Raw genomic sequence first — 12,838 nt, forward strand, 5'->3', positions numbered from 1 at the left:
TGTACTTCTCAAGCCTTAAAATGCAATATAACTATCATCTATAATTTATGAGTACCATATTGAAACATTGGGCAGGGGACAGCTAGATGGCTCAAGGAATAGAGAGCCAGGCTTGGAGTTGGGAAGTCCTAGGTTCAGATGTGGCTTCAGATACGTCCTGGCTGGATAACCTTGGGCAAGTCATTTAGATACAATGCCTACCCCTTATCATTCTTCTGCCTTGGAACCAATACTTAATATCAATTCTAAGATAAGGGTTTTTAAAAATGTTGGGCAGGGGCAGCTGGGTATCTCAGTGGAGGGAGAGTCAGGCCTAGAGATGGGAGGTCCTAGGTTCAAACCCGGCCTCAGCCACTTCCCAGCTGTGTGACCTTGGGCAAGTCACTTGACCCCCATTGCCCACCCTTACCACTCTTCCACCTATGAGACAATACACCGAAGTACAAGGGTTAAAAAAATATATTAAAAAATATAAAAATGTTGGGCAGACAAAGAAGAATATGACATGACACAGTAAGAAGAGCACTACCTTTGGAAGCAGAAGACCTGGGTTTAAATCTCATCTATGAGGTTTACTACCTGTATGAACTTTCCAAGTCACTCAACATCCCTTGAGACTCAGTTGCCTTAACTGTAAAATAAATGGATTAGGTTAGGGTGAAGGGAAAGGAACAAGTGTTTATACAGTACCTACTATATGCTATGTGCTTTACAATTATTATTTTACTGGGTACTCACCACAACCCTGCAAAGTAAGGTGCTATAATTATTCCCATTTTATAGTTGAGGAACTGAGGCAAACAAAAATTCAGTGGCTTTCCCAGGGTCATAAAGCTGATAAATGTCTGAATTTGGATTTGAATTCAGGTCTTCCTGATTCTAAACCCAGCACTTTATTCTCTGACCTATCTAGCTGCCTAAATGCCATCTGTGGCCATTCTGGGTCTCCATCTATGATTCTGTGAGTTGAATTAGCAACATTTAAGTTTGAATCCAGGATCTATCAATTAATAGTTGAGTGACCATAGGCATGTCATTTACTATCTCTGACCCTCAGTTTATTCATCAGTAAAATGGGGATAATAATTCTTAACATCTACCTCTTAGTGTTGTTATGAAGCTCATGTAAGCTAGTAAGTAAAGTGCTTTTTAAACCCTAAAATGCTAAATGGATATCAGATTTTGCTATTCCAAGATCCCATGCATATTCACCACCCTCCTGGAGTGAAACAGGACTTCTCACACAGATCATATGCCTGTAGTATAAGTGGGATTCAGTGATGCTTTTAATAGGAATGTGTAGATAAAGTCTATCTATATAGAATTCTGTTCTCTGTGTAAATGATTGTGGATGCTGGAAAAAATTTACTTATACAAGACTAAACCTTATGATCATTTTATGGGTAAAATAATCACCTCTTCTCTGAATATTCCTATCAAGCCTAACAACATTTTTTTTTTATTCTGCCTCTTTCATTGATAGAATAACTAAAGCCAGTGACATTGAGGCAGACATACCTAGGGCAAGAAAACAGAGCCCCTTATCCCCAAGACCTGAGTCCCATTGTCTTGAACTTGACTCCCCAGTTAGTGATCTTTATTGAAGCTAAATGAAGTAATGAGTAGAGCACTAGTCTTGCAATCAGGAAGACCTGAGTTTGAATCCTGACGTTTACTAGCTATCTGATCCTGAGCAAATCACTTAATATCTCCCATAAGGCCTCAGGTTCATTGCAAAATGGGGGTAATGCTAGCACCTCCCTCATGAGTTATTGCAATGATCTAATGAGATATCATATGCAAAATGCTTTGTATCTTTAGAAGTGGTGTATAAATATTAATTATTATGATCATTATTAATATTGCCACTTGGCCAGCATTTAATTGTGACTACTTTCTCCCTGCCTTATTTCTGATTCCCCAGAACTAGATTTCCATATTTTCCAAAGAATTAGTTAACTGAGTTGATGAATTATCATACCGGTGGATTAATGGGGCTGGGCTTTTATCCACTTGGAGGCAGAGGTACATTTTAAGCCTGGGTCTTTTAGAAGCATTTCTACTATCTTTAATGGTTTCTCTAAAAAAAAGTGACTTTTGGTAGCAATTATTGACCAAACAGAATGGGAGGAGAATATCAGAATAAGCCAGAGATGGGGATTTTTTTAAAATGGGGCATTATAATGGTCTTCATATGAGTGACTGCCCCATTGCCTCCATGTATTCAAGACTTTTGGGCATCTAGTTGGCTCAGTGGATTGAGAGCCAGGCCTAAAGATGGGAGGTCCTGGGTTTAAATCTGGTCTCAGATACTTCCTAGCTTTGTGACCCTGGGTGAGTCACTTAACCCCCACTGCCTAGCCCTTTACTGCTCCTTTGCCTTGCAACCAATATTATTGCAGAATTGATTCCAAGATGGAAGGTAAGAGTTTAAAAAAAAATTTTTTTAAAGACTAATCCCATGTCAGACACTCATTCAAATGCAGTTCCTTTGTGCCTAACCCTGTGCTACAGTAAAACACAAATGGTCCCTGACCTCAAGGAACTTATATTTTATTGGGAGAGACAGGATATATATAACTTGCTATATACAGTTTAGATGGAAGACAGTCTCAGAGATGAAGGCATTAGCAGCTCGGGGACCAAGAAAGGTCTTTGTGAATGTTTAATAATCAGGAGCTCGGGAAATCGACAGTATTTTCCACTCCGATGTTGTCAGCTTATCACAATCTGTGGTCTGTGCCGAAAGGCGTTCTGTGGTATTAAATAAAAGATAGAGTTTGAGGAAACTGACAGAAATAGTTTATTAAAGTGCTACAATTTGCCTCCATGCAAGATGAGAACGACTTTCTCATATTCGCTAATCCCCAAACAAAATAACCATCAAGAAATATTAAAATACACATTTTATTAGTTTCATTTAATTTCTTAATTGCTCAAATTCAGTTTACCAATTTATTGCTGTGTGAAACGCTTAGAGGCAATGCGTACATTAAAGGGATTATTTACATGTAATCCCTCCCTCCCAGAGGAGAGGAACTGATCACTTATGAATCCTGATTTACACTCTGTAACAATACCAGATGAATGAAATAGTTATTGTAAAATGATATAGTCAGTAGACAAATAATATCATAGCAGAGTGTCATTTGATAGCCACGAGAATTTACCTCATTTTTGGTAAGAGATGTATGTATAAGCCTCTTTCAGGAAGCCCTGCTAACCAAACCCAAATTGATCTCCCACTTCTTCGGCTATCTTGCGTTTAATCGACAGATACTGGAGATGGGTTGCCTGTTAAGATTTTAATCAAACAGTGTCTGGAAATAGATGTAATGATCTTACCAGACCTGGGAGACCTGTGCAGTACAGTTGCTTCCAGTGATCTGCTTCTGGATACACCGTATCGGAGTACCCAATACCAAAGAGGCAAATTTAAATTTCGAAGGAAAAGAAGGAAAGAAGAAGTCTCAGGATCAAAGAATATAGAACCAACAGGGCCCTTAGAGATCAACTAACCCAACCCATGCATTTTACAAACCAGAAAACAAAAGCCCAGAGAGAGGAAGTGACTTCTCCAAAGTCATACAGGTAATATCAGAGCTAAATTTTGACCCTATATTTTTTTTTTTTGCCTTGAAATCCAAGGAACCTTCCAGTTTGCCTGATGATCTCAAGGCAAAAGCAATTGAATAACTTGTGAATAGTCCTAAAGGGCAGCCAGTTTCCATGGCCTTTGTGAGCTGATCTGCTAACTACTAAACTACTGGGTAAAGGAAAAGCCTATTAGTGACCTAGAAAGCAGCTTTTTCTTGTCCTGTTGCTGTTGCCTCCCTCTTTTCTGTAGTACCTCTAACCTCAGTGCATTCCTTGGCAGCATTACTGCTGTACTTGAAAGGAGATTAGAGATATGAGATGGAGGGGATTGGTGCTGAAATTAGCCCAATTCCTAGCAGCAGCGATTGCCCCCCTCGTGCGACACATCAGCCGCACTGGGGCCCCCTCTGACATTGGGGAGCCATGCAGGATTTCAGCCAGAGTCTGATGTCTCTGATATTCCACAGTCATTGCTCTGTGCTGGTAGGCAGGCTCACCACATACAAAATAAAACATAAAAAACTACCCTCGAGGAAATTTGTACCATCTATTTTATTAGATTGAAGTCAGAACAAGCTGATACCAGCAGGAAAAAAAAAAAAAAAAAACCCTTGCTGGCTTAGACCCAAGCTGACCTTTTTCATGTGGAAAATTCTCCATGTGATTACAGAGCTAATGAGTAATATTTAATGAAAACATTATGTCTCCTCATATATTCCTAAACAGCACTTTTTACATTTAAATTTACATAGAAATAAGCCCTTTGTACTGCCCACATGTATAAAAATGCATCCAAGAAAGCTGAAACAGATCAGGGCCATTTCTACCTGAATCCAGATCTCCTCACTGAAAACTGAACAGTCTAGCCAATTATCCAGATACTTGGGCTATCCAGCCCTAAATATTCAAATATTTGGTGCTACTAATCTAGTTGGTTTGGGTTTTTTAGCCCTTGCCTTCTGTCCGAGAATCAATACTGTGTTCCAAGGGGGAAGGGTGATCAGGGCTAGGCCACGGGAGTTAAGTAACTTGACCAAGGTCACATAGCTAGAAAGTATCAGAGATCGAATTTGAACCCAGGGCCTCCGTCTCAAAGCCTGGCTCTCAATCCACTGGGCTGCCTAATTGTCCCCTCCACTCGTCTAGTTTTAAAAGTCAAAGATTTTAGTCGAATTCTGTTTCACATTTTAAGCAGGGCTCACTCTTGGCCACGTAGATGTAGAAACACCCTGATTTTTTCTTCTGGGTTTTGTGATGCTTCTGTAAGTCAAGCCTTAGATCTAATCAAGGTTGGTCTATGCTGGCTGCTGGTATAGCCTCTGTTTCTGGAACTGAGCTGGATTTGCATTTCTATTCAGTGTCTAACTTACTTGAGTCCTGAGTTGGAAATGAAAAGGCAAGTAACCCTTCTCTCTTCCTTCTTTCTCCTCCTCTCCCACCCTTCCTTTTGTCCCCCTAGGTGGAACTGACAGGCAGCAGTGTGTTTGACTATGTCCACCCAGGAGACCATGTGGAAATGGCAGAGCAGCTGGGCATGAAGCTTCCGCCCGGGCGAGGTCTCCTCTCACAGGGGACGGCAGAGGATGGAGCCAGCTCAGCGTCTTCATCTTCTCAGTCTGAGACCCCTGAGCCAGGTGGGAATTGCAATCACAATGAGTGGGTTGGCGGGCAGGACCTTTACCAAATGATTGAGCTCAAGTTGCTGGTGTGAAGAGACTATAAATAGGTCTAATGGTATTTAACAATGCTGTGCAAGGCTTTCAGTTCCATGCAGTAATTAAATCAGGAAGAGATTTGAAAATAAAGAGACATTTTAATAAGTATAATAGCAAGGATCTAATTTTGGTTGAACAATACATACAAAAGGCATTAGTTTCTTTTAGTTTTTCTTTCAGATGACTGAAAAAGGTTCTGATTTAGAATACCCTCTTCTTGGATGGTTACAGTGGCTAAATGCAATGTACTTATTTATTATTCAGCAAAATCTACGAATAGGTTTGTGTAGAATGAAAAGTACTGGGCACATGCAGAATTCTGGGTTCTTTTCTTTCTTTTTTTTTTTTTTTTTTTTTTAAGCATCAGAAGGTACTTGAAAGATGTGAACAGATAAATTAAGGCTAAAAAGAAAACAGTAATGGCTACATTTTAAACTGCCTTTCCACCCTCAGTATTTAATTAGATCAATTGTATAGAGGAATGAACAGAGGTGACATTCCTCATTGGGATTCCTTCCAGGCCTCTTATAGACTTTGCATTCAGAATGTTCCCATTTTCATTGTGTTGTACTGATGATAATTTAAGTATTAGGGGAAAATCCATTTATAAATTAAACAAAATGACTTGATATCCATCAGTCCCCTAGTTCATCAAGCTGTTCAAACACGGGGAAGATTGGCTGGTCGGCCTGGGTCTTCCGAGAGCTCTGGTAATTAGATCTGCGAAGGATTTATTCTTTGCTGATTGGGGCTTTAAATTAATTGAAGTTCCACATTTGTGGTTTTGTCCTTTTTGTACTTTTTTAGAGGAGATATTTCATATTCTTGTGTGGTGGAGTGCTTGGCCAAGCAGCAGTGGTTTAAATGTTAATTTTTCTCATGAGAAGTTTAAGATTTTTAATGAATCAAGGCCTGATTTGAAGTGCAAAGTTTTATTTGCTTACTTGGGAAATTATTTTTGTACTCTTTAAAGATGTTTGTACTGTACTTGATCTGTTGTTTTAAAACAGATTCATAAGGCAAAAAAAAATACTTTATTAGGAAAGAAAAATGGAGAAACAAATCTTAGGGTTAATATAGGAGCCCTTGAGCTGATAAAGAAAGAAAATAATTCTTTCCAGACCCCCTTCAGGAAGATACTAACTGCATCTAGCTTTTACACAGTAGGTTTTCTTACGAAATAAGAAAGAAGGCAAAGAAAGACTATTACCTTTGGGAAATGTTGAACCAGTCCCTATTCCCTAATAATAGAAAGGGACAGAAGTAGACCCTGGCCTCTACAAATGTTGTTATTCCAGACTGGCCACAGCTTAGTGGTGTGGAAGGTTTATAATTTATAAACCCCCAGAAACAGACCTAAAGAAACCAATTGTTTACTGGTCTTTTTCTTTCAATATCCTTCCTCCTGGAAGTAACGTCTGTCACAAGGTAGGTTCGAGAACTGATCACACATTTCAACTAAAGTGTTCCTTGGTTCTGAATTATAGTGAATATCCAAACAGGTTCAGATTTGATATTCAAGTCACTATGAAATCCCACACCTTCTTCACAGACAAAACAACTCCCATCAGATTCCTAAAGTGCTCATCTTTCTTCTCCTTTCCGTTATTACCTCCCACAGATAGCACCAGAACTTTTCAAATCCTTTATCTCTTTCAAAGTTGAGTGTTAGTCCTTTTAAAGCAGAAGACTCACTGCCTGAAAAAAAAAAAAAAAAAAGCAGCCATTTTGCCTGATTTTCTTTCCCCTACTTTTCTTACCTCCTTCCTCAAGCATTTCCTGTGCTGCCCAGTAAATGTAAAAAGGCATGAATGTCATTAACCAAATAACAGCTTTCACTATTGACATGGCAGGCCCTATTAAAAAAGAGTTTCTCCTCCTTGAAGGTGATTCGAGGGGCCTTTGGGTGAATGTTATACTTTCTTTGTGTTGAGAATCCTTGGTTTGGGCCATTTCAGACCTTCAGTTCTTAATAATGTTGAGATTGACTGCTCAAGTACTGAAAAGCTGCTAAAGGTGCTCCCTTTAACCAAATATCTTCACTAATACAGATGATCCCTCTAAGGGAATTAGTTAAAAAGTTAGTGTCAGGCACTACATCCCAAAGCTGCTTATGTTTCTTAAAAGCTGAAGGAATTTTAACTAGATTTTCTGAATCTTAATAACGTGGAAGAGTGTTTATGTTCATAGCGACATAATCTTTTAAACTATGTTAAGACACAGATTTTTTTTTTAAATAGCAGTGTAATTTGGGGAAAAAGGTCTACAAATATGTGAGTATTATGAAAATGAAGAGGCTAGTAGGTGTGGAATTTTTCAGAAGCCTTGTGATGTGTTCAGTGTAGCATTACTAAATGACTGAAATCTAAATAACATTTGGCATTATAATAAAAGGAAATAAGGGACTAAACTAGCCTAAGAGGCAATGATACTGGGCTGTAATAAGAATTCTATTGCTTTGAGCAGCCAGTCCTTTGATTGTCTTGTCTTAAATCAGTCTGAAGATAATGAAAGGAAATAATAATACAGCCAACCCAAACATATACTTGGTGTGTGTGTGCATGTGTCTTTCTTGATAGTTGAGTAAATATGATATTTCTTTTCATATTCAGCCCTTGGATCTTAGAGAAACTCTTAGGGCATATATGAAAAAGAAATGAATTGCCTTGGTTTAAAAAAATTGCCAAGTTAAAGATTACCCCCCCTTTAAAGGCTGATTTGACCATTTTGGAGAATGCTTTCCTTAACCTGCAGGCTCCCGTGATATTGTCAAGCTCGGAATCTCTGGACCATTCAGCCTGAATGCTTAATTTACTCTCCATAGATCTTCTTATATCTTTCTCATTCCCTTTAATGGTTCCACAGTCTTGGGATTATGATTGCCATACTCTTCTTTTAATAAATTCAGCATAGCTACTGTTAAGTGCTCAATAAATGCAAAACCAGATGTTTCCAAGGAATGCTGGAGAAATTTAGAAATGCCTTCCTGTTTTCATACCAAATGGCCCTATTTCTGAAGTTAGGTCATGCAATGAGTGTGGTCAATTGTCTTTTTTATTTTATTTATTTTTTTATTTTAAAGAAAAAAGTTTCCTTTTCTGTTGTGAAAGCTGTTTTTAGCTTCCTGGCAATAAACTCCTAACTGTAGGTCCACCGTCAGGAATAACATATCCCCAGCTCTGCTTTGGAGTGAATTGAGCCAGGACGAGGGTCCTTGCAGCTTATTGAATGGGTGAGAGCTCATAGAAGGAGAAATCAATACTACACCAGGATTTAGACAACTTAGCAAAATGTATGAGACAGTACTTTGGGTGAAGAATAACTACAACAGCAAATTTAACCCATTGATTCTCTGAGATACTGCTTATAAGGCTTCCTTTAAAAGTTTTCACTGGAAGGCTAGGTTGCCATGGGGTGGAAAGGAACAGGTTGAGAGAATCATTTGCTATGTGATTTGTGTGTGTGTGTGTGTGTGTGTGTGCTATTAAATGTTGACAAAATTACTAAACTCTACAGACATCTTCATTATCAAAACGGAATCATTCAGGCCCTTACACAGATGCTTATGCTTACGAGATTAAGGAAATCTGATCCGATCCTGTTCTGTCTGGAAAGAACAGAAGCAGCTCATTTTTGCAGACCTTCATGTTCATCTCTCCAAGGAGTTCATTAGAAGGTTCCCCAATAGATGATGGGATAACAGGTACAAATGGCAGACAAGGAAACAATAAGGAATTTCAGCATTCATCTGAAGACTGGCTCAGGGCTTTGTTCCAAAAGCCATACGGATGGAAGATACCTGTACTTTGACAGTTGAATTATTTACTGCCGAGTGTAGTTTTCTGAAATAGCTCCAGTTTCCTATCAATGAGCTGAATTTAGAAGTCAGGCAAGGGAAACCATCTTACTAACCCAGCATCCAACCCTGGTCCCAAGACAGTGTGACTGTATCTACAGCACTTTCTGCTGTACTGCAAATGTCAAACAGAAGGTATAATGGATTTAATATTAGTGCTGGCCAAGGTGTTGAGGGAGCTGTTAATAATGTCACTCCAGTTATTGATCTGAAGCCTTTAAAAATCAAAGAAAAGTGAGAGATCCCCTACTGGGGAAAAGGCACAACAGTGACTGGTTTTTATTGCCAATATATTTCTACATATAGAGTACTGACTTTCTGGAATTATGTGATCACCATTAATCTTTGTGAGATTTTTGGAATCATTAGGCGGTAAGATAATATCGGGGTGGGGGTACCCAAGAGGAAGGAGAAGATTTATCCTCATGCTAATGCCACAAGGCCTAACCAGTTTCCTTATATCATAAACAGAGCTTTGGGAGAATAGTGTGGTGCTCCCAATATCAGTATAAGTATTCGAATGGTGAGGAAGGGTATTTTCTGGGAGGTTATTCCTGATGACAGTGATGGGCTGGCAGGATTTCAGAGTTCTCTGAATAAATTCCCTACCTGAAACATTCTTCCTCAATCACATAGTCACTTGGTTGAGGCGGATTCCACTTCTCCTTTACTTAAACTCTGAGTACAAAATCATGTAGTGACGGCTTTCAAATCGGAATGGATTTTGTGCTTACAATTAGTGCACCTTTTCAGGAGCCTGTCTAATCCTTCAATCTGCATGGCAGTTTGTATGCTATGAAATCCCTGCTTTCCATAGTCCCTAACTAATAAATGAAATTAAAATGTATAATTTATGTTGAATGTTTATCAAACTGTAAACACACATTTAATTCCCTTCCATATTCATACAACATAAGCAAAGATAAATCCATCAGATAACTTACCACGGTTATCTCTGATGGATTGAATGTGAAATTTGTCTTTACTATTGCTAGAACAAAAAGCCAAGAGGGTGTGTGTCACCATAAGCCAGTCTTATTTTGGTTAATAACATTCTGCAAGTGTAAATGCTGAACATACCATATAAGAAACAATTTGAACAGACTGGTTTCCTTGTAACTGATGAGGGTCATAAGGCAATTTTAAGATTGTACATTTTGGCAATGTTCTCATTAAAGAAAAAAATAAAATAAAAACGCCCTGAGGGCAATATATGTACCTTAATTATTGTTCATCTTTGGAAATGTGTTTCTAATACATTTCTCCCAATTTCATTACAAAATCTATTTGATGTTGCTCTGAGAAAATGATGAATAAATTTTTTAAAAGTCAATTAATATTAGTATAGGCTTTCTGTTCTAAAGTGAATTCATTTAGCTCTAAAGGTGAATATCAGCAATGCCTGTTTTCCCTTATATAGTAATATCCCTTGCAAAAATGGCAATCTCATTCTCCCCGGTACTCCCAGCTGAGCTAGAAGATGCCTTCTGGAAGTAGAGCTGGGTGACCAAACTTCCTTTTCAGTTTCATCTAAGTATAGCTACGAGAAGTGCCAATCAATAAATCAATAAATATTTATTAATTGCCTACTATGTGCCAGGCATTGTGCCAGCACATATCCATTGTGCCACACAGATCCAAAAAGAGGCAGAAGACGGTCTCTGCTCTCAGGGAGCTTACAGCCATTAGGTGCATATCAATCAGGTATAGATCACCTACATTTTGGTTGTGCCACCTATGCTCTACATTCGTGCTTATTACTGGGGGTAAGATAATGTTCAAAATGCCCTTCCTCTTCTAGAAGTTCTTCCTGAATAAATCAATCAAAAAGCTAATTCTCTCCTTCCGGTGAATAGGGTCTTTGTCAGGTCTGGCTACCATACCCCATGATAACTATGGGTCCAAGCCATCCTCAGCCCTTTGACCTTGCTCTCTCTCATTTCAGAAAGGAGAGAACTTGCCAACAAAGTTGTTCTAGATGTGGAAAAACAGCTTCTCTTTTCGTCCTAAGAATCAAGCCCTGTAGTGTTTGTCTTTCTCTTCCCAATTCTCCTCATAGTAGTCGGTACCCCCATTTTGCAGTTCAAAAAGTATAATCTTCCCGTGAGTGAATATGGTGATATCATGGAAGTACGTGGCAAATAAAACATGAAATAATTGGAAGGGAGACCTCTCTTATCAAATAAATAAGACATTAAATTATAAGGGCCAATTTTTCTAAGCCTACAATAATGATAATAGAAAATCAATATTATCTTTAAACCCATTATTTTGAGGCAGCTATTTTCTAGCTCTCTGGGTCATAATTCTGCTGTTTCTTTACCTGTGGTGATGAGGGGGAACTTTTTTTAATGTTTCCATAAAATAAAGCTCAAGCTAAGTTGCTAACAGGCAACCTATTTTTTTCTCTGCATTTCAACAAAACATGTCCAAGTTGGATGCTTGATAATTACAATTTATAGGTTCAATTTATAAAGCTCTTACCTTCTTGAACAAAGCACACAAGTCATTTGTTCTTAATACATACCACTACACAGAAATCTCTCTCCTGTCAAAATTATACCATTCTGGATTCTTCATCTGCACTAAACAGCAGACTTACAAAGGATAAGTTACCTGGCATTGACTAAGCCTTGCAGGGTGCATAGATCAGAAGAGGCAAAATTGGTCGAAAACCATTTCCACCCCTAGTGAGCAATTTACTCACAATTGCATTGGGGGAAAATGCTGGAAATATTGCTTCTGTGCAAAGTTTGCAACGTTCAGTTGTCAGTATTTTGCCAAGCAGATCTTATGCGAGCCTTGTTCTTTTGAAACAAAGCTGTTCCTGGGGCTGCTGTGATAATAGTTGGCATTAATAGAGCACTTCATGTATCCAGAGCACAGCAACTGGTAATTACAGGAGTTAATTCACACTATCTACCTCTGAGGGAGGTCAGTGCTGTTATCCCTGTTTTACAGCTAGGCAAAATGAATCACAGACTGTGCAAGTGGTCGCCCAAGGCCACATAAGTCAGTTGCAGAGCCAAGATTAGAACAGAGCCTCTAACGTTCAGCACTAAGCTGGAGGAGAGGAGAGTCCAAGGGCTGAAAACTAGACCGGGAGAAAGGACCTTGGGAGAAAAGTAACCAGGGGCCCCCCTGGTGCAGAAAAGGCTTCCGAAGTCTGAAAAAGGCCCTCCCCTCTAATCAAAAGTTACTATGCACACAAGTTTGGGAGGTTTGGTTTGGTTTGGTTTGGGGGCTGCTTATTTATTTATTTGGTTGGTTTTTGGACAAACCTGTGATTTCTTTGGTTTCAAGAACTCCCAAAAGAGGAAACTCAGTATACTAACGATGGTCAATACCTCCAGTGTATAGTGTGTTTTTACGTGGTTGTTAACCTGTCACCCCCTTTCATTGGATTGTGAACATCCCAAATATAGAGATTATCTTACGACTTTCCTCCTTCCTTCTTTCCTTCCTTGCCTCCTTCCTTCCTTTATTTCTTTTTTCTTCCTTCCTTCCTTCCTTCCTTCTCTTTCTTTCTCTTCCTTCCTTCCTTTCTTCCTTCCTTCCTTCCTTCCTTTCTTTCTCTCTCTCTTTCTTTCTTCCTTCATTTTTCTTCATCTTTTTTTCATTCCTTCCTTACTCCCTCCCTTCTTTCCTTCCTCCCTCCCTCCCTCCTTTC

General features: G+C 38.9%; 1 protein-coding gene across 1 annotated transcript in view; it reads left to right on the forward strand.

The window, feature by feature from the left end:
- NPAS3 (neuronal PAS domain protein 3) overlaps positions 1-12,838 on the forward strand; it is a 1,019,383-nt gene that overhangs the window by 839,333 nt on the left and 167,212 nt on the right. Inside the window, exon 6 of the mRNA XM_044660006.1 lies at positions 5,057-5,231. Within this exon, the coding sequence (XP_044515941.1) occupies positions 5,057-5,231 (175 nt within the window). The remainder of the gene's footprint in view (positions 1-5,056; positions 5,232-12,838) is intronic.

The sequence above is a fragment of the Gracilinanus agilis genome, chromosome 2 (assembly GCF_016433145.1).
Source record: "Gracilinanus agilis isolate LMUSP501 chromosome 2, AgileGrace, whole genome shotgun sequence".
Classification (NCBI taxonomy): Eukaryota; Metazoa; Chordata; class Mammalia; order Didelphimorphia; family Didelphidae; genus Gracilinanus; species Gracilinanus agilis.